Below are 21,842 nucleotides of genomic sequence, written 5' to 3' on the forward strand. Positions count from 1 at the left end.
AGAATGTGAAAATCAATAATTTTTTGACTTAAAGAAACAGTAAGGTCATAATAAAAAGTTCACAATTCAGATAGAGCATACCATTTTAATCAACTTCCCATTTAACTTCTATTATCAATTTTACTTAGTTCCCTTGGTATCCTTTGGAGACGTGCACACTCCGGAGTAAACCTAGGTGATCTCATGATCGTGCACGACTCCTTAGAACCTGGCCGCAGTTATTGCAACAATGTTTATAGCAATGTTATGCATTGTTGCAAACTCTGCAGCAATGTTTGTAACTACGTATAACAGTTCTATAAACATTGTTGCCAACAATGGTGCCAGATGGCTAAGGACAAGTGCACGCTCCTGAGCTCACCTAGAATTCCTCTTTAACAGAATACAAAGAGAAAAAAGCCAAATTGATTATATAAGTCAATTGGAAACTTGTTTTAAATGTTGTGCTCTATCAAATCCATTCAAGTTTAATTTTGACTTTACTGTCCCTTTAATTTACAAGAAAAGTGGGAAAATAAATAATATAAGTATACTGCAAGTATCGTTTTTTATGTTCTAATTGTAACATTTGTAAAAAAAAAAAGCACTAGACCAAATATAGACATGAACTATAAACAAACACAACAGTCAGATAAGTCTGGTTATTAACAGAGAGCAATTAAACAGATGCACATTTTTTTCTTTTGGAAGATTTGGTATATTTAGGAGGAAAACTTGATTTATATTAAAATTTAGATGCAAACTTGAAAGGAAGCTACAACTCTCATGAATCATAAAGACTTACAGTTCCGTCTTCCATTAGCTTTAGACAGGAGCCAAAGTCTGCCAGTCGTATGTGCCCATTCATATCCAGCAAGATGTTATCAGGTTTGATGTCCCTGCAATAAACACAAAGTGTAGAGTGGTGACAATGTTTAAAAATCTATAATGATTCCCTGCGGCTTAAAATGAATCATCATCATAATAATAATCTCACATTTTATTATGGAAGCGCACAAGAGAACACATCTGATGCCCTTTATCTTGGTTGCACAAAACAATATAGGCACTTTGAGGCTGTACAGTTTTCTACTGCAATATAGAAAAACAGTATTCTGGTTTGGGGCAAAATGAAATAAAATAATTATATTAGAAACTACATTTCCCATGATACTCAGCCAGCATATTAGCTGGCTGAGCATCATTGGAAACGTAATTCCAAAACCTCTGGAGGGCCAAGTTTCAGGATGGCTGTTATAGACAGTCAAACGGTGGATTTGATTTAAATCAAATCAATTTAAATCACTAGTCAGAAAGGGACTTGATTTAAATCGTGGTTTTCTACATAAAGGTCTCATTTCTAGAATAATCACTTCTCAGATTAGTTTTCCTGTTATAGTTATAAACCATTAGACATAAACAGATAATTATTAAAATATTCGGAGTTAAACTATCCAGTTTAAAAGGTTAATCACTCAGAGTTGATCAACTTTTCAGCCATACTTTATATGAAGGTGGAAAATAATCATTTCCTTAATTAAAACAATTTAAATAATTTTATTCAGCTAAAGAAAAATAGTGCTCTCTTTGCCCAGGATGGAAGGATTGCCTGCTGAGAAAATCCGCTTCCCAGTTGTCCACATCCGGAATGTGGATTGCTGAGAGCGAGCAGCCATGGGACTCTGCCCATTCCAATATCCGAGAAACTTCCCTCATAGCTAGGGAGCTTCTCGTCCCCCCCTGATGGTTGATGTAAGCCACCGAGGTAATGTTGTCTTTATGGAATCTGATGAAGCTGAACAACCCCAGAAGAGGCCATGCCTTCATAGAATTGTAGATCGCTCGAAGTTCCAGAATATTGATCGGGATGAGAGACTTCCTGGCACCCCAAACAGCTCCCCATCCTGCTAGACTTGCGTCCGTGGTAACAATCTCCAAGGACGGTCTCAGGAAGGATGTCCCTTGTCCGATCGTCCAGAGAAAACTGTTGGGATAGATCTGTATGATCGTCGTTCCACTGTCTCAACATGCACAACTGAAGAGATCTGAGATGGACCCTGGCGAATGGAATGACATCGATGCTGGATACCATGAGCCGGATCACCTCCATACTCTGCGCCACAGAGGGACTGGAGTAGAACTGAAGGGCAAGACAGGCGGATGCAATCTTCCTGTGTCGCAGATCTGTGAGAAATATCCTCGAGGATATAGAATCTATTATCGTTCCCAGGAATTCCACACTGTTGCTGGGAATCAGGAAGCTCTTTCCTAATTTTATTTTCAAACTGTGAGTTTGGAGCAAAAGAAGAAGGGCCCTCGAGTGATCTTCTGCGAGACTGAACAACGGCGCCTGGACTAGGATATCATCCAGATAGGGTGCCACAGCGATGCCTCTGGATCTGGCCACTGCAAGCAGCGCCCCCAGAACCTTAGTGAAGACTCTCAGGGCCATTGCCAGACCAAAGGAAAGGGCCACAAACTGGAAATGTTGGTCCAAAAACGCAAATCTCAGGAACCGGAAGTGATCCCTGTGGACTGGCACATGAAGGTAGACATCCTTCAAGTCTATTGTCATCATAAACTGACCCTCTTGAACTAGGGGCAGAATAGATCTGATTGTTTCCATTTTGAACAGCCAGAAACTTGTTTAAACATTTTAGGTTTAGAATCGGAACGTGACCTCTTTTTTGGGACCACGAAAAGGTTTGAATAGTACCCTAGACCCCTTTCTGCTGGGGGTACTGGTACTCGTAGAGAAGAGAGATCCCGCACACATTCTAGAAAGGCGTCTCTCTTTTCTGGTCTGGAAGACAGGTTTGACAGGAGGAATCTGCCTCTGGGTGGATGAGATCTGAACCCTATCCTGTATCCTGAACATCCTGCAACGAGGACTCTGAGAAGAGAGATAATCTGCCCCCTACTTGGTCCGGGGACCAGTCGGGGGCCGCCCCTTCATGCAGACTTTGTTTCTGTGGGCTTCTTGTTCTGCTTGGACTTGTTCCAAGACTGAGCTAGCTTCCAAGCACCCTTGGACTGATCCACGTTCACGGCGGGCTGCTGGCGTTGGGCCTTGTCCGCAGGAAAGGGTCAAAAAGTAGATCCCTTAGGCTTAACCTTCTTATCCTGTGGTAGGAAAGCACTCTTGCCTCCCGTCACTGTGAATATGATCGAGTCCAATCCTGGACCGAACAGGATCTTGCCCTGAAAGGGAAGTGATAACAGTCTGGACTTAGAGGACATGTCTGCAGACCATGACTTTAGCCACAGAGCCCTGCGGGCTAGTACAGAGAACCCTGAAACCCTGGCATCACAAATAAAAGAATTAGCTACCCCCAAGGCCTTAATTCTCTCTTGTATTTCGTCGAGGAGAGTCTCCCTCTCGACCATATCAGAGATTCGCACCAATATGTCGCAGCTCCGGCAACCGCTGCTACCGCCGCTGCCGGCTGAAAAACAAACCCTGTGTGTTGAAACATTTTCCTTAACATGTTTTCCAACTTTTTATCTATGGGCTCCTTGAACATGAACTATCCTCAAGAGGAATCGTCGTTCGTTTCGCGATCGTAGAGATAGCACCATCCACCTTAGGGACGGTCCCCCATAGCTCGAGCTGAGAGTCCGGAACGGGGAACAGTTTCTTAAAGGAAGAAGAAGGGGAAAAGGAAGAATCTAATCTCTCCCATTCATTCTTAATAATGTTAGCCATCTTAACAGAAACTGGGAAGTTCTGAGGTACCACCCTGTCCGACTACACTTTATTAAGCTTAGGAATAGAGGCTCCTCCGGTAGTTTTGGTTCCGGAACCTTTGCCTTAGCAAAAAGCACAAATTCTCCATCCTAAACCTAAAGTCAGGCTCGTCTGCAGACAGAGCTTTAAATGACATGGATTCTGATCCAGAAGGAACGTCCTCCGAAGAGTCAGAGTTGTCCTCATCAGTGGATAACCTTTTCGAGATATACACAGGAGTATATGACTTCTGGGCCGGATCGCCATATTTTACCCTACGCTTGCTCTTAGCAGAACGTGGTAAGGCACTAATCACCTTAGAGACCGCCATTTGCAGTTGATCCGCAAAGTCTGACAGCCAACGGATTTCCCACGAAGGAGAAATAGACATGCCCTGGGGCACTGCATGTGTACTCGGAGATGAATGTAGGAGGCGCACCTCACGGGATGGGGAGCCCTCAGAGGTGGACGGATCAGTAGTACTAGACATTCTCTTCTTTCGAGAAGTCGAGACCTTATCAAGGCAAGGGGAACATAGTTGAGCAGGTGGATCTACCGGAACCTCCTCACAATAAACACAGGTACTAGACTTAGTTAAAGAGGGAGTACCCTCTATCGCGTCAGAGACCTCCATAGCTTGCGGCTTTATTACGGACTAGCTATAAAATATAAACAATGGCACCTTTATAAGCTCCAATGTCCGGGGCACTCACCACCTCCTAGGACCCGGACCACAGAAACCGTTACGTCTCCTGCACCGCCAGTCAAGCAAGGAAGTAGATTAGGCCACACCCGGAAGCATTGCAGAACCGCCCCCTGCACTAGGGAGAAAATGCCCCAAAACAACCGTGCAAATACTCCCAGAAGGAAACTAAAGCTCACCCATTGCCAGAGCCTCACCCCACACATATTGCAGCAATGACACAATAAACAATATTATGCATAAGCCCCCCTGTTCAATAATCCCCTTACTAAAGATATTAACCCTTGGTTCTATAAAGATAAGAGGCATCACACTGTGACCCTGTCTTCTGCATTCTCATTCTGTGTATAAAAATAAAACAATCTTACCAGAATCTACACGTGAAACAGAAACACGGCCTCTCAAGTGTGACAATGTAGTAGCATTGCTCCTGACATGGACTTGAGTGTAGGAAGCAGGCAGCGAAACTCGTCAACACTGATTGCTTATGGAGCTGTTAAAATGAGTCGGGATGGTTTCGCAGAAAGACTCTCCCTGCATCTCCGAACTCTAACTTTAACCCAAGCTCTCACTGAGAGGCTAACAGGACTACTTAAAACTCCAGTCCCATTCTGAAGAGTACTACCCTCCATAAGAGACTACTCTGAATCTTCCAACACTTCTCTGCCAACCTCCTGTGACGAAAGGCAAAGAATAACTGGGGGTTGAGGGAAGTGGGGGAGGTATTTAAGCCTTTGGCTGGGGTGTCTTTGCCTCCTCCTGGTTGTCAGGTTCTTATTTCCCACAAGTAATGAATGAAGCCATGGACTCTCGTCCCCTTTAGATGGAAAAGGAAATATTCTTTTATTTTTTTTAAATATATATATATATATCTGTGTGTGTGTGTGATTTTTTTTGTAAAATATATATCTATACATATCTATAAATATATATGAATATATAAAGATATAGGTATATATATTCATCTCTGATGAAGCGCATGTGAGCATGCGGGAAACGCGTCAGTTCTACCCCTGCACACTGTGATTGTGTCTCTCACCTGTCTGCTCAATAAACCATCAACTTTGGAAAAGAATCCTGCAGTTCCTCGTTTTTCTTCTCTCTAATTCTATATATATATACTGTATATGAATAAATATTTAAAACACAGTGTCGGGTTATAAGTGAGCGATAAGTGTTAGGTTTGTTTCAGCAGTGAGCTACATTAAAATATATGGAGAGAAGGTAATGTGGTGGCAATATCCGGAGTTCTAAAGTTATCGTGTGTTGGCTTTCACTCACATACAAAACATTTACTTGTAATATGCGTGCTAAGCCGCTAAGCGGTGTTTGCAAGCAAAAGCGCTAAACAGTGCGCCACTTGTAATTTAGCCCTTTGTGTTTATCAGAGATTTCCTCAGCAGGATTGTGAGTAACCAAATCTGATTCTGTATTATAAGTTGTTGAACAAAGTATATATACAATAAATATATGAATTCTTCCTAGAAAGCAACATAACTAAAATAAACTTCATATTTAAACTAAACACAAATATACCAAAATAACTAATTGTGAAGATAAAGAAACAAAACTGTGACTCGTTTTTCTAAGCAATTGCAGGCTGCTTTTTATATATCACATAGCAGAAAACATCACATGCTGTGCGGTCTATTCAACCTGTTCAATCATCACAGACTATTCCAGAGCTCTGGGATTTCTCGCTGAGAATAAACCAGCTTGATCACTTCTATAGCTTATATTCTACAGTAAAACCTCTAGCATTAGCACAAGCGTATAGGAAACCACACAAAGGTACTTCCCTCTTAATAACCCCTTGTTTTGCTAGAACATAATCTACCAGAAAACGTTTAGCTATCTCATCTCTGTTTTGTTTTACAATTTAGCCAATGGTATTATGTCCTAAAGCAGTAAAAAAAACCATAACACAATGGTTAAAAGTTGAGAGATGCTGAATTACAAACAAATGTATAGGGTAAACCTAATTGATTTATATTAATGCTACCTATGTTCAGTACCACTATTTCTACTCTATTTGTTATCCTTAACAAAAAGCATGGTTCCAAAAAATAATAAAAAAATAGCTTAAGCAAACTGGTCTAGAAAACAAAAGCAATATTACACGTGTATAAAGTGATCCAACCTATGTATTGCAACTCCACTTGTACTGTAGCAGAATCTCATGTGGCACTGAGCATCTAGAACACTCTTTTGTCTCAGGCGATGAAGCCTCTGATTGGCTGCATTATTCCTGCTCTCTGGGTTAAACAAAAGTGCCAGCTCAGAGGGTAGATCAACTGCATAGATACATTAACAGGACCAAAATAAAAAAGCTTGTAAAATAAACATTAAAGCCTAAAGCACATTATAAGGAATGCAGAAGCTGATTTCTTAGCTTCCAGTACATAATTGGACTGGAAGCTAAGAAATCAGCTTCTGCATTCCTTATAATGTGCTTTATTTGAAAGTTTGTTTTCAAAAGATTATTTACATGAATATGTTCGCCTCCAATAATGATTTCCAGATATATGTAAGGTTTCCAACAGTCCTTCACAAAGATACTGGACAATCTGTAAGTGGCTGGTAAGGGTCACACAATTCCCCCGCAAAAGCATCCACCATCCCGCCGTGTATATATTTGTCATTTTACCCCTTGGATGGCAGTAGCGTGTAAATCAATACATTTTACTTCTTTGGTAACAATATACAGTAATGATTTGACTGCCCTCACTTCTTTCTGTTCTATATTTATAATGCATTAAAGGAACAGTCAACACTAAAATTGTTACAGTTTAAAAAGATAGATAACACTTTTATTACCCATTCCCCAGCTTTGCACAACCAACATTGTTATATTAATATACTTTATTACATTTAAACCTCTAAATGTCTGCCTGTTTCTAAGCCACTACAGACAGCCTCTTATCACATGCTTTTTTATTAGCTTTTCACAACAGGAGACTGCTAGTTCATGTGTGCCATATTGATAACATTGTGCTCACATCCGTGGAGTTAAGAGTCAGCAAAACACAGCACTAATTGGCTAAAATGCAAGTCAACAGATAATAAATAAAAATCCATGTGATCAGGTGGCTGTCAGAAGATGCTTAGGGTAATCACAGAGGTAATCAAGGTAATCACAGAGGTAAAAAGTATATTAATATAACAGTGTTGGTTATGTAAAACTGGGGAATGGGTAATAAAGGGATTATCTATCTTTTAAAACAATAACAATTTTGATGTAGACTGTCCCTTTAAAGGGACATTAAACACTAAATACATGCTAGATAGAATGATGCATTCAAAGAAAAGATTAATCCATGACTAACATGTAGATGTATTTTTTAAAGTTTCATTAGTTGTTTAAAAAGTGACAAAATAAGTGTAAAGTTTTAGTGTCTATAAAACACTGGGAGCTGCCATGTTGTAACTTATGTTACCTTCTCTGCTGTGGCCAATTAGGGACAGTTATACATAGGTCATTAGAGTGTGCAGCCAATGGTTGTGCTGGATTTAACAGTGTTCTGCACTTCCATTTCTAACAGGAACTGAAAAGCTCACAATTTCAGAATGGAATTGCAGGCAAAGAGGACAAAATAAATAATGAAAGTATATTGCAGAGTTGTTTTATTATATACACTTTATCATTTTATATTACCATCTCAAAGTGTTTAATGTCCCTTTAAGGTATAGGAGGTCTTATACATTTCACTAACAGCCAGGGACTTTTTAAAAAACAAACAAACAAAAACTGCGTATTTTTGTGAAGATTTTACTAGACAGCCTGCTAAAATACTGGACTGTCAGGCTAAATACTGGACACCTGTCAACCCTAAATATGTGTAGAAATACAAGGACAGGTCAGCCAGCCACGGACATCATTACAAATCATTTCAGAAGAAGGTGGTGTACAAATGCTAATTCATTTTGAGCTCAAACACAAGTATTTTTCTGTTTCAGAAGAGGGCTTTGTAATCCATATTATAGATTTTTGCTTTTTGTAAATCAGATGTACAGAAAATGATCATTTCTTTTTTGTATTCCTTATAAGCTAGTGAGGTACCAACAAACCAGCTGTGCACTTCATGTTAGTTTATAAATGAGATGATTATAATTACGCAGGAAAAAGGCATCTCACAGGGGATTACATTATACAAATCTATACAAGGCCTTTTTAAGCAAGTCTCAACTGACCTGTTTATCAATAGGACTGTACAGGGACAAGAGGTCATCCAATCAGACTCGAGGAACAGAAATTTCACCTACAGCAGCGTAAGGGGATACGGAATTTTCTGCCTAATGAGGTTGTTTTAACAAATTCAGTAGATGTTTTTTAAAAAGAACTGGAAGCTTTTTTTTTAATATAGCAGTATTGTCAGTATAGTAGTTTGTTGTTTCAAAAATAAATCTGATAACCACTTTGGAAATTGCTAGCAGAGAGTATGAGAGGCTTCAAGTCTTTCTTTGTTTTTGTTAAAGGGATAGGAAAGTCAAAATTAAACTTGCGTGATTCAGATAGAGCGTGTCATTTGAAAATACTTTTAAATTCACTTTTAATTTTCAAATGTTCTTCGTTCTCCTGGTAACCCTTGTTTAAAAAGAATATGCACATATCCTACCTTAGTGGGAGCTAGCTGCTGATTGGTGCCTGCACACATTTGTCTCTTGTGATTGGCTAACTAAATGTGCTAAGCTGGTTGCCAGTAGTGCAATGCTGTTCCTTAAGCAAAGGATAACAAAAGAATGAAGCATATTTTATAATAGACGTAAATTGTAAAGTTGTTTAAAATTGCATGTTTTATCCAAATCATGAAATAATATTTTGGGGATCCCTGTCTCTTTAACCTCTATTACTATTGCAAAATAATACTATGTTTTAACACATTTACCACTTTCTTACGTATATCATCACTTTACTTACTTGGCTCTAATTTCTTTGGCACCTCGGCCAGCTGTAGCGGCGCACTGGCAGAGAATTACACCACTGGGTACTTAAATATGCCAAAGCAGCAACCCAGATATAAACTCATATAGCTCATTTTAAAGAAATAAAGTGCAAAATAATATACATATAACATATTAACGGATAAGTCTTCTAGTACAAAACAAAATATTGATCTTATTCACATGAATTAATGTCCCAGCTGGTTTGCAAGATTATAAGCAGAGCGCCCATGAGAATTATGTGCGTAAGACATGCATAAAATATAAACACATGCAGACCATAAAACACTGGCATGTAATAGCGGAATTGTTTCCTCCTTAATGATCTGCTTTATTAATGAGTTTAATTCCTAGAATTTTTTCAGTTAAGAAAAATGTATGAATACTTTATAAATAAAGGGCTTTCCCCTACCCCTCTCTTTCCAAGAAATCTGAACTTGCTGTTAACAATCACAGTATTCTTAGCTCAGCTATCAAAGTATGATAATGCTTTTCCAAGGCCAGAAGAGCATATTCTATCCATGTTATTATAAGCACAGGTTTTAATAATGTAACGTGTATTATTAAAAATGCATTCAACAAATAATGCTAGATTACAAGTGGAGTGCTAATTTATTGTGTGCCCGTAAACGGCGAATGCGCTCCGTTCGTAATCTGGCTTAATGTTGTATTATTCTAAACTGTTAACTGCAGGAGGTTTACAGATGCCAGTACAACAACAGTTTGTATTTGTTATTTTGAAGAGCATGCAGTATGTTGTGGTGCTAATATTACTCACAAACCAAAGCAGTCAACAATTTCTGGAACTCAAAGAATAGAAAAACAACATTGCGATGACACAGTCTGTTATGGGTATTTTCACACCACTATGTCATATGCTCCTCTGTAGGGCCAACAATCAAGAAAAGATGGAGTGAAGAATGCAGACCTACACAAAATACCAGATGCCCAACATGAACTCCATACCATAATTACAAAATTTCTGAGGCGTTCCTCAGAAATATTGCAGGTTTAGTTCCAGACCCCGTAATAAAGCGAATATAACAATAAAGAGAGTCACACTCATTTTTTTTGTATCCCAGTACATATACAAGTTATATTTACAATATGCTGTTGTTTATTAATTGTGCAATAGCTTTATGTCTAAAAAACAAAACAATGTACGTACCTTAATTAAAAAATACTTTATTGCTAAAAGATGCTAACCATCATCTGAGCCTTCAGTGAGTCATAATCTTCTTGCTGGTGGTGTGTATATATGTGTATTCATGTGTATTTATGTGTTTATTTGTGTATTTATTGCCACAAACCTTCAATTTGTAAAAAGAGCAATATCTGTGAAGTGCAATAAAGCGAAGACATCAAAGAAGAACTGTAAATGGAAAATCCCTGTGGATTCTGGACAAGACATTTTGGTAAGACAATATTTAAACATATTTAACTTAATTTTTATTTTAATTACCTAATAGTGATCCTGCCTTATACACTATAACCCCTATTGCGCTTATATATCTATTTAGCATTTGGTAATCTGGTTGATAACCTTGAGACCCTAGATTAATCATCACAAAACTGCTCAATTTCATATGTACATATACATCCTTGTATTTCAGCACACCCTCTAGAGAAAAGCCTTATGCAACATTTCCCATAGAAGAGTCTATCCAGATCGTGATTTCACCTGCAATTTTTTCCTGATGGAAAGTACATGTGCCCACAAGACCCAAAATATGACTATATATATATAATGTGTTCTTCCCTTACGTCTAATTCTGGTTTACTCCTATTAAGGAGCTTATGAGTGTAACAATTACTATTCGGTTATACATAGAGTTGGAACAAGATACCTTAGGCTCTATTCTGTTGCTGGCACATTGAGGCCTATTTATCAAAGGTCTTGCGGACCTGATCAAACAGTGCGGATCAGGTTCGCAAGAACTTGCTGAATCGGAGAGCAATACGCTGTCCGTATTCAGCATTGCACCAGCAGCTCACAAGAGCTGCTGTAGCAACGCCGCCCCTGCAGACTCGCGGCCAATCGGCCGCCAGCAGGGGGGTGTCAATCAACCTGATCGTACTCGATCGGGTTGAATTGTGGCGATTCCTGTCCGCCGGCTCAGAGCAGGCGGACAGGGTTATGGAGCAGCGGTCTTAACTGCTGTTTCTGGCGAGTTTGAAGACTCGCCAGAAACACAGGCCCACAAGCTCCATACGGAGCTTGATAAATGGGCCTCCTTGTCTCAAAACAAGAATGTGTTAGGGACGGGCTACATAAAGCAAAACTCTGAAAAGGTTAAAATGACTCCACAACGCCTCCCCTTATTTTCTTTGGCCTTTGTTATTTAAATTAAAGTTGTGGTAGACATTACAAGAGAAAATACATAGAGAGTTCCGTCTGTCCATTCGGCACTGAAACAGTTACAAGCCTAGTAGATATTTCATGATTGCATTTAAAGAGCTGAAGTGGAACAGTTCCACATTAGTATGCAACATTAAATGACATTTTCCCCAGTGGAAATCTATATAAATCTAAGACAGGAACTCAGATTACAAATCTAACCTTGAAATAGATATGATGAAGATTATTCATTAGAGTTTGCATTACAGAGATATAAACAAACCCTAGGAATTGTGCATTTTTGTAGGCACCTATGACATACAGTGCACTGTATAAAGCGTCTTTAACTTGATTCAATTCAGTAAATATAGGTTAGAAGGGCTCAGCTACTTTAATATCCATTTGTTAAAGGGACAATTATTTTTTTTCCCTTAATTAGTCTTGCAATGTGTTTGCATTATTTATTTTTCTTGCTTTTCCTGTCATTTAACACACAGTTATGGTTTTACACTGCAAGGCAAGAGTACATCCTGCATCCTCTGCAGCAGCTAAACAGTGACTGATTGATCAGTTCAGGGGATCATTTATAGCTGTCCCTAAATGGCCACAAAGGTGCCACAAAGGTGCTAGACTGCAAACCAATGCAAACCTTGATGACTAAATTATAGTTTTAAATGCTTCTGAAACATTTGTTTTATGTGAATGTCATTGCAGTGCAGTGCATAAAGGGCCACAATAGTGAACAAAATGACATGTTCTATTTCTTTAGCACATGCAATTTTAAGACTGTTGACCCTACTCTACTATGTGTTTAACAACCTCAAAAGGATAAACACACAGTAGAAGTGCCACTTGGGACCCACAGAGAACTGCTGGTCCCAAGCTGAAACACACGCTGATCCAATCAGCAGCACTAGCTCCACCTCTGAGTCATGTGACTAGCTCTGCTAATTGGATCAGCAGCAGTGCTCTGCATGTCCCAAGTGGCACTTCTTCTCTGTTTAATCCCCTTTCCGGTCATTAAACACATAGTAGTCCAGGGTGAACAGTCTTAAATTACATGTGCTTATGCATAGCTTAGCTAGAACACTATTCTACCTGTCTACAAAGCCAGAAGCAGAACTGTACAGAACTTCATCAACCCACTGGTTCAAATAGAAAATGTTGCAATGCCTGCAGCAGGACCAAGTGTAAATTCTACTGGAGCAATGGAATGTCTGAAGAAAAGGGATGGACAAAATACCAAAATATCAAGGTGAAGAGGTAGTTACAGAAAGAGCAGAACTTATAAATATATCACTAAACCTATTCCTACAATATCTAGTGGAAAAGACAAGGATGCCCACTGAAATGTAAAGTCAAATTAAACTTCATTGGATTGGACAGAACATTAAATTTAAAAAAATGTTTTAATGTACTTGTTATCAGTTTTGCTTAGTTCTCTTGGTATTCTTTATTAAAGAATAATGTTAGGTGATCTTAGGAGCGTGCATGTGTCTTTAACCATCTGGCTACACGTGCACACTCCTCAGCTTCTATCATCATACCTAGCTTTACTCTTAAAGGATGCCAAGGGGGGGGGGGGAAGCAAATTTGATAATAGAAATAAATTGGAAAGTTGTTTTAAATCACCTGCTCTAAATCATGAATGTTTAGTTTTTACTTTACTGTCCCTTTAATATAAATTGCATACATCTTATAATGAACAGCTGTCTCAGTTTTAGACCTAGGGGAAGCTTGACAACACCTTAGTAGAGAATACTTATCCCACAGAACAAATCCATCAGTGAAAATGCTATTTGTGGCCAAAATTATAACAAAAATCCAGACACAGAAGATTGCTAACAGTAAGTAACCATTGATTTCAGCATGACAGAAGAATCTCAGTACCAGTTCCTAAGCCAGGACAAGCCAGAAGAATCTCAGTACCAGTTCCTAAGCCAGGACATGCCAGAAGAATCTAGGTACCAGATCCTAAGCCAGGACAAGCCAGAAGAATATAGGTACCAGATCCTAAGCCAGGACAAGCCAGAAGAATCTCAGTATCAGATCCTAAGTCAGGACAAGCCAGAAGAATTGAAGTACCAAATCCTTAGCCAGGACAAGCCAGAAGAATCTCAGTACCAGATCCTTAGCCAGGACACGTCAGAAGAATCTCAGTACCAAATCATTAGCCAGGACAATCAAGAAGAATCTCAGTAACAGATCTTTAGCCAGGACAAGCCTGAAGAATCACGGAAACACTGATTTGTTATTTACACTTTTTTTGGAATATGGACTGCATATTTTGAAGTTGTTTATTGTTTTTATTGTGTTATAAGGTTTCTATGTATATTTGAAAATTCACATTAACCTGTCACAGAATCACCTTAAATAGAACACGCATCCTCATTTTTTCCGCTAGCGGAAACGGTCACTGATCCTTTACAGGAGCAGTTGATCGGCTCCACTCTGGTCACATACAACCCAAGGGACCCGGTATAAGTGTCTAACAAACATTATACAGACATATTTAGAAGCTAACAGTGACATATATCCTTAACATCCTGTCATAACTCTAAATAATATTATCGCGGATTGATCTGACAATTACAGTGGGTAGCGCTACTACAAGATCAGCCTGTACCTCTATATTCTTTGTGATATATACCTATCCTATTATACCTTTGTGATATATACCTATTATACCTATCCGGTAGAATTGTCATAGCTAGTAACAATACTTAAGGTATCTGTTTCAAGAATGTTTTATTAATATTTTTTATTATATATATCATTTTTTATTAATATTTTTATAATCAGCATTTTGCAAGGATTTCCTAAGAAGTATAACAGAATTTCAGGTTTTTACATTTGTACTTTTATAATTGTAAAATATTGTATGGATTTGTAATCAATCCACTCTGTTTATCGCATATGCATAAAGTTTAGATACGAATGCCTAAATCCTCAAAGCCATCTCAGATTAAGCACAACTGAATGGTTCAGATATTGAGGTTTTTTACATTTGGACTTGTATTCTTACCCATTGTAAAACATTGTAAAACACTGTGTGGACTCGTAATCAATCCACTCTGTCTATTACTTAACATTAAGTTTAGATACGAATGTTCTAGATCATCAAAGCTATCTCAGAAGTATTGCAAAGAATTTATGTTTTGTGAAATTGTTTTTAATTTGTAATAAATTATTTGTTTTAACCCATATTGTGAAGGAATTGGTTTCACATTCTGAACCCAGCCGGTTCGCTGGCGCTTTGATACTTTCCGACTTTTCTCATAACTTACCAGACCACTAGGGGTCACCTATCAAAGCTAAGGGCTAAATTAGTAGTAGGCGCTAAGTGATTTCTTCTCTTTGAAGAATCTCACAACCAGATCCTTAGCCAGGACGAGCCAGAAGAATCTCAGTACCAGATCCTTAGCCAGGACAAGCAAAAAGAATCTCAGTACAAGATCTTTAGCCGGGTCAAGCCAGAAGAATATAAGTACCAGATCCTTAGCCAGGACAAGCAAGAAGAATCTCAGTACAAGATATTTAGCCAGGACAAGCCAGAAGAATATCAGTACCAGATCCTTAGCCAGGACAAGCCAGAAGAATCTCAGTACCAGATTTTTAGCCAGGACAAGCCAGAAGAATCTAAGAACCAGATACTTAGCCAGGACAAGCAAGAAGAATCTCAGTACCAGATCTTTAGCCAGGTCAAGCCAAAAGAATCTCGTTACCAAATCATTAGCCGGGACAAGTGAGAAGAATCTCAGAACCAGATCCTTAGCCAGGACAAGCAAGAATAATCTCAGTACCAGATCTTTAACCAGGACAAGAAAGAAGAATCTCAGTAGCAGATGCTTAGCCAGGACAAGCCAGAAGAATATCAGTACCAAATCTTTAGCCAGGACAAGCCAGAAGAATCTCAGTAACAAATCATTAGCCAGGACAAGCCAGAAGAATCTCAGTACCAGATCCTTAGCAAGGACAAGCCTGAAGAATCTTAGTACCAGATCCTTAGCCAGGACAAGCCAGAAGAATCTTAGTACCAAATCTTTAGCCAGGACAAGCCAGAAGAATCTAAGTACCAAATCTTTAGACAGGACAAGCCAGAAGAATCTCAGTACCAAATCTTTAGACAGGACAAGCCAGAAGAATTGATTTCTGTTCATCTCACTACAACTTCTGAATCCCAATAGCAAGTAGAGCAACTGGAGCAAACAATATTTAACTTTATTGAATGTTTCCTTCCATGCCAGAAGATCGATTTCTGGACTTCACACTTGGATAAAACATTAAGAAAAAGAATACGACTCTACATAAATATGTCGTTTTTGGTTGTTATCATAATGCAATTTAAACAGTGTTTTAAAAATGTATCAAAATGTATTTGCAGTTTTTGAAGCTTTGCGGTGCACATAAGCGAGCCTGCAACCACACAAGTAGTGATTGCAGGCAGACAGGCTCTCTACTTGAGAATGTGTTTGCTTGCAATCTGGATACATTTCTCTGTAAGCATTTGAAGAGTTATAGCAGATCTGTGTTTCTGTTTAACACCTGATTTTAGCTTCCAAATGGTTTTGTTACAAACATTTCTGATGATCTGTAAACTTGTTTCTGAACCTTAAAGGGACACTGTAACCAAAAAATTTCTTTTGTAATTCAGATAGAGCATGCAATTTTAAGCAACTTTCTAATTTACTCCTATTATCAATTTTTCTTCGTTCTCTTGCTATCTTTATATGAAAAAGAAGGCATCTAAGCTTTTTTCTTGGTTCAGAACTCTGGACAGCAGTTTTTGATTGGTGGATGAATTTATCCACCAATCAGCAAGGACAACCTAGGTTGTTCACCAAAAATGGGTCGGCATCTAAACTTACATTCTTGCATTTCAAATAAAGATAGTAAGAGAATAAAGAACATTTGATAATAGGAGTAAATTAGAAAGTTGCTTAAAATTGCATGCTCTGTCTGAATCACGAAATACATTTTTTGGGTACAGTGTCCCTTTAATTAAAAAAATAAAAAAATAAAAATATATATATATATATATATATATATATATATACACACACACACTATATAGCTAGATAAAAACAATGTAATCCCCTGAATGCATAATCTGGCAACTCATGAAAACAGCTTTCCAATAGACACAGATGCCATGGCCCCAAGAACAGAAAAGGTATTTCCAATACATCAGCTTTCATTTTAACAAAGAAATAAGGCAGCACATTTAGTATATGTAAAACGTGAGCATATTAAGGGTGATCTCTTCTGGTCATGATGGTGAAAGAAAGAAATATTTTAGTTCTAACCAAATCCAGCTTTGGTTTAGCTTATACACGTGATCTGCATAACACTAGTATTATTTTGTTCCCCGTTTCTCCTGCAAATTACTTTAACATATTTTACTTGTAAAAAGTTCTCTGTAAAAATAATCTGCAATAAATCAGCTTAGAAAAGCAATTTCTTGCAGCTCTCAGAAGACAGAAACTTTCATCAAGCAGCATCTCTTACTCTTTTAGGCAAATCAAACTAAAATCCCTTTGGTTTCAGTAATAAAAGGACAGAAAACTCTAAGGGGAAGACTTATTATATGCCGGGCGGACATGATTTGCTATAGTGAATCATGCCTGCCCAACATTGCTAAATGCTGAATGTGCTGACAACCCGGCACATTTGCGGCCAATCAGCCGCTAGCAGGGGGTGTCAATCATCTTGATCGGATCGGGATAATTGCAGTCTGCCACCTAAAAGGTGGCGGACAAGTTAAGGAGCAGCGGTCTTACGATCCCTGCTTCTTAACTTAAGTTTCTGGCGAGCTGGAAACTTCAGGACTGACACAACAGCATCCGCTGCTTGTTAAATCTGGCCCTAAATGTTATGCCTATGAAAAAGCACAAGCTGAACATGTAAAAAAGGATTTGTTTTTCCATAATAAAAAAGTTTATCTTAAAGTAGGGTGACCAGTTGTCCTCGATTTCCAGGGACAATCCCCTAATTGAGGAGACTGTCCCAGAACAATTTATGTCCCCGGAAATGTCTCCGGGAAGACGGTCTCCACATGTCTCAAGTTACCAGTTTGTCATATGGAGATTGCTTTCTTTTCCTCTGTTACAAAATTCTTGAGTTTTAATATAATGTTTAATGGATATGAAAAGGGGGAATGGATAGGAAAGGGGGGAATGAACATTAAATGGGGAGGAATGGACACAAAATGTAGGGAATGAACATAAAGGAGGGATGATGGACTATGGACATGAAAAGGAGGGATGATGGACTGTGGACATGAAAAGGAGGGATGATGGACATGAAAAGTGTATGGGAGGGAGGGGGGTGAAATGGACTATCGATTCTGTAGTTGAAAAGTTTGCAAAAATTAAAACCAGGCAAATTTTAAATACATTTGAATATAATAGCATTAAATGCATTTTATTACTTGTGCATTGCTATTATGGTGCCATGCTGCAGGTAAATATAGCATGGATTTTAATTAGTGTGATTGAACAATGGGGTTATGACCAGGGGAGGGCTGGCAGCCTTAGGCCTGGGGGGCAAGTCCAGGCAACACAGGTGACAGTGAATTCTGACGCCCCCCCCCCCCCCAAAAAAAAAACAATTAAAGGGACAGTCAAGTTAAAAAAAAAAACACCTTTCATGTCTCAAATAATGCATGTAATTTTAAACAAATTTCCAATTTACTTTAATCACCAATTTTGCTTTGTTCTCTTGGTATTCTTAGTTGAAAGCTAAACCTAGGAAGGCTCATATGATAATTTCTAAGCCCTTGAAGGCGCCCTCTTATTACATGCTTTTTTTTGGCTTATCACAACAGGGGAGAGCTAGTTTATGTAAAGCATATAGATAACATTGTGATATATGAAAGTCAATGGATAATAAATAAAATGTCATGTGATCAGGGGGCTGTCAGAAGAGGCTTAGATACAAGGTAATCACAGAGGTAAAAAGTATATTATTATAACTGTGTTGGTTATGCAAAACTGGGGAATGGGTAATAAATGTATGATCTATATTTTAAAACAAGAACAATTCTGGTGTTGCCTGTCCCTTTAATCCCTTAGGGTTGCAGATATTTACTATAAGGGGTTATTTTTTTTATATATATAGTTTAACTTTTCTATGTGCTTACAGGGAGAGAAGGGGATTTGGCTCAGTCAGTGTATTCTAACAGTGGCTTGCCCTTTTTATCAGGTAGTGGTCATGGCATGGTAGTCATATCCCAAAAAATTCTAAGAAGTATTTTTTTAATCTCATGGACGAAATGTGAGAAATAACGCATATATCATACAATTACTCCATAAACTCATACCAAATACACTGCATATATAATTTGAGGAAAATATGCTAATAAAATAGTTTTTTACCATTTGCCAATAAAAATTTAAAAAAATGTCCCCGGATTTTATTTTAAAAATCTGGTCACCTTATCTTAAAGCTGTTTATTTTGCTTTTCAAACTAACAGGAAGTGTTTCTGAGCCTTTGACAGTAAAGTCCAAATAAAATGTTCATGATTCAGAGCATGCCGTTTTAAACAGCTTTTATTATCTGATTGTTTTATTCTCTTAGTGTTCTTTGTTGAAGCTTTCCTAGGTAGGCTCAGGAGCAGCATGCACTACTGGGAGCTAGTTGCTGATTGTTGGCTCCATATATATGCGCCTTGTCATTGGCTAACTTGTGTTCAGCTAGCTCCCAGTAGTGCATTGTTGCTCTTTCATCAAAGGAAACAAATTTGATAATATGAGCAAATGGTGTGCTCTTTCGGAATCATAAAAGAAAGGTTTGGATGTTTATGTCCCTTTAAGGTCTGACTGCTCACTGGGTATTGATGAGATCATTTAACTATATGTTTGTTTTTTATGTAGTTTTGTCATAATGTGTAGATAATGTTATTGCACAACTGCTTATCAACCATGTGCTTAGCACCTGCAAATGAGTTAAACACATATTTAAAGGCAGATCTAGAGCAGTTTTGCACTAATGGGAGCTAGCTGAACACATCTAGTGAACCAATGACAAGAGGCATAAGTGTGTAATCTCATTAAAGCTAGCTACTTGGTATGTTTTTCAACAAATAATTCCAATATAAGGAAGTAAAATTTACTAAAAGAAGTTGTCAAGTCTCTTAAAAGTGCATGTTTTGTCTGAATCATGAAAGATTAATGTTGACTATAACAATGTTTCTGGGATTTTATAAAGGTTACTCTACAAACAAGACTCAGGTTCACTAATATCTGGAGAGCTGGTTTATGTTCTGCTAAATTATTTCCATGTTGTATCACTAGATAGAAAAGTTTTATCAAATTAATTATCTAAAGCTCTCCGCTCAGATACGATGATCTAAAATGATCTTCCAGCACTGAGTTCCCTCCATGTGGCATTCCCTGCATTTCTGTAAGTGACAAGCCCAGTGCACTGCATCACATGACATGAGAGTTTTGTTACACTTACACTTTGTATTTTATATTACAATACAGCAGTGTTTTGCAACATTATTTGTAGCTTTGTTATACACTACTAAATACACATGCACACTGCTGAGCTCTTATGAGCCTACCTAGTTTTACTCTAAGATACCAAGAGAATGAAGCACATTTTATAACAGGAGTAAATTGGAAAGTTCTTTAAAATTGCATGCTCCATCCAAATCTTGAAAGTTCATTTTTGACTTTACTGTCCCTTTAAAGGGACATTCCAGTCAAAACTGGAATTTACATGGATACATTTCGGGTTTGAATATAAGCATTTTTGTACTATAAAGTATTAGCAAAAATGCTTCTAATAAAAGCTATAGCTGTTTCAAAAGTGTATTTAAGTATGCACCATGCACCAGCATTTTAAACACAGCACTTGCTCAGAGAGATTAAGGTGCTTATATGATACAAGCCCCACTGGCTCTCTGAGCAGCTGGGAATATCTAGCAACACTAAAACAGTAATAACTTTTATTAGAAGCATATTTGACAATACATGCAAATATGTTTCTAATCAAAGATATAATTCATCTAAATATTGACTGGAATGTACCTTTAAATGCAGGAGAAACGTCTTTGCAAGATATACTGTTCTCAAAGTAAAAACTTCCTTTAAATAATTAGGACAGGGTCTTCATAGTACTGAAGTGATTTCTTTTTAAAAAAAAAGCTTTATAGAATCAGGTCCTTTATCTCTCCAGCTGTATACAGCTGTATTTAACTAACAGAAAAGTAATGCCTACTAAACTAGAAGCAAATAAAAGTTAAATTGTAGTGGAAACATTTCAGTTTCATTTGTATTTGCTGCAAACTGAAATGTATAGTGTCAAGTGCTCACTTGTCAACCTCACTCCCCTCAGAGATTCTTTTTCTCAAAAAACCTCTTTACTTTCAATGGGAGTTATATCTCATCTGTCCAGGACTTCAAGGTTTCACCCTTTTTTCTTAGAGAATTCACTAAGTTCAAACTCTGTGAAGTCTAAACTGTAATTACTCTCCAAGATAGAGAATTTTAGATAATCAGGCACATAGTTCTTTTTTGGTGATTATATGACATTATGTATGTTCTCCATACAAAGAGTTTGGTAGGAGATTTATGTTGCAGATCCTGAGTATCAACTAAGCAAAAACTCAATGTAATTTCAGTTATCTGAGAAAATCATCAATTTTCAGTCAACAGCATAAAAAAAAATTGAACTTAAGCCTAAGAAAACTCTTTGTGTATTTATAGATGCTTGGCAAAGCGATCCAGATGGTTTGAGCCAATTAAACGGGAAGCTCCGCCATTTAATAATTGCCCATGTATGTGCAGTTGTAAAAACAAATGTCAAAAACAGACACTTAGGGAAATTTTGAATTAAGTCCATGTACAAACTATTTGGCATGAAGTATTTTAATACAGCAAACGTTTAACTCTTGCAACAGATCACAAATAGGGCTGAAGTCAAATTGCACAGTAATTCTTACACAAAACAACATCTACAAAAATCATTATTTATGTATAAAAACATGTCTCTATAAAGTAATTTTACATATGAAATATTATCATGTATTTATAAGGAGCTGCCTAATTCCATAGTGCTGCATAGATTTGTATTATACACAATGACACTGATTTGTAAATACAGATACATAAAACAGACAAAACAAGTTAAAAGTGGACCTGGTCTG

At 37.8% G+C, this 21,842-nt stretch overlaps 1 protein-coding gene across 1 annotated transcript in view; it reads right to left on the bottom strand.

Annotated features, from left to right (window-relative positions):
- Positions 1–21,842, bottom strand: part of CDC42BPA (CDC42 binding protein kinase alpha) — a 643,466-nt gene that overhangs the window by 251,086 nt on the left and 370,538 nt on the right. Inside the window, exon 6 of the mRNA XM_053712628.1 lies at positions 785–878. Coding sequence (XP_053568603.1) covers positions 785–878 — 94 coding nt within the window. The remainder of the gene's footprint in view (positions 1–784; positions 879–21,842) is intronic.

This window comes from Bombina bombina, chromosome 4, assembly GCF_027579735.1.
Source record: "Bombina bombina isolate aBomBom1 chromosome 4, aBomBom1.pri, whole genome shotgun sequence".
Taxonomy (NCBI): Eukaryota; Metazoa; Chordata; class Amphibia; order Anura; family Bombinatoridae; genus Bombina; species Bombina bombina.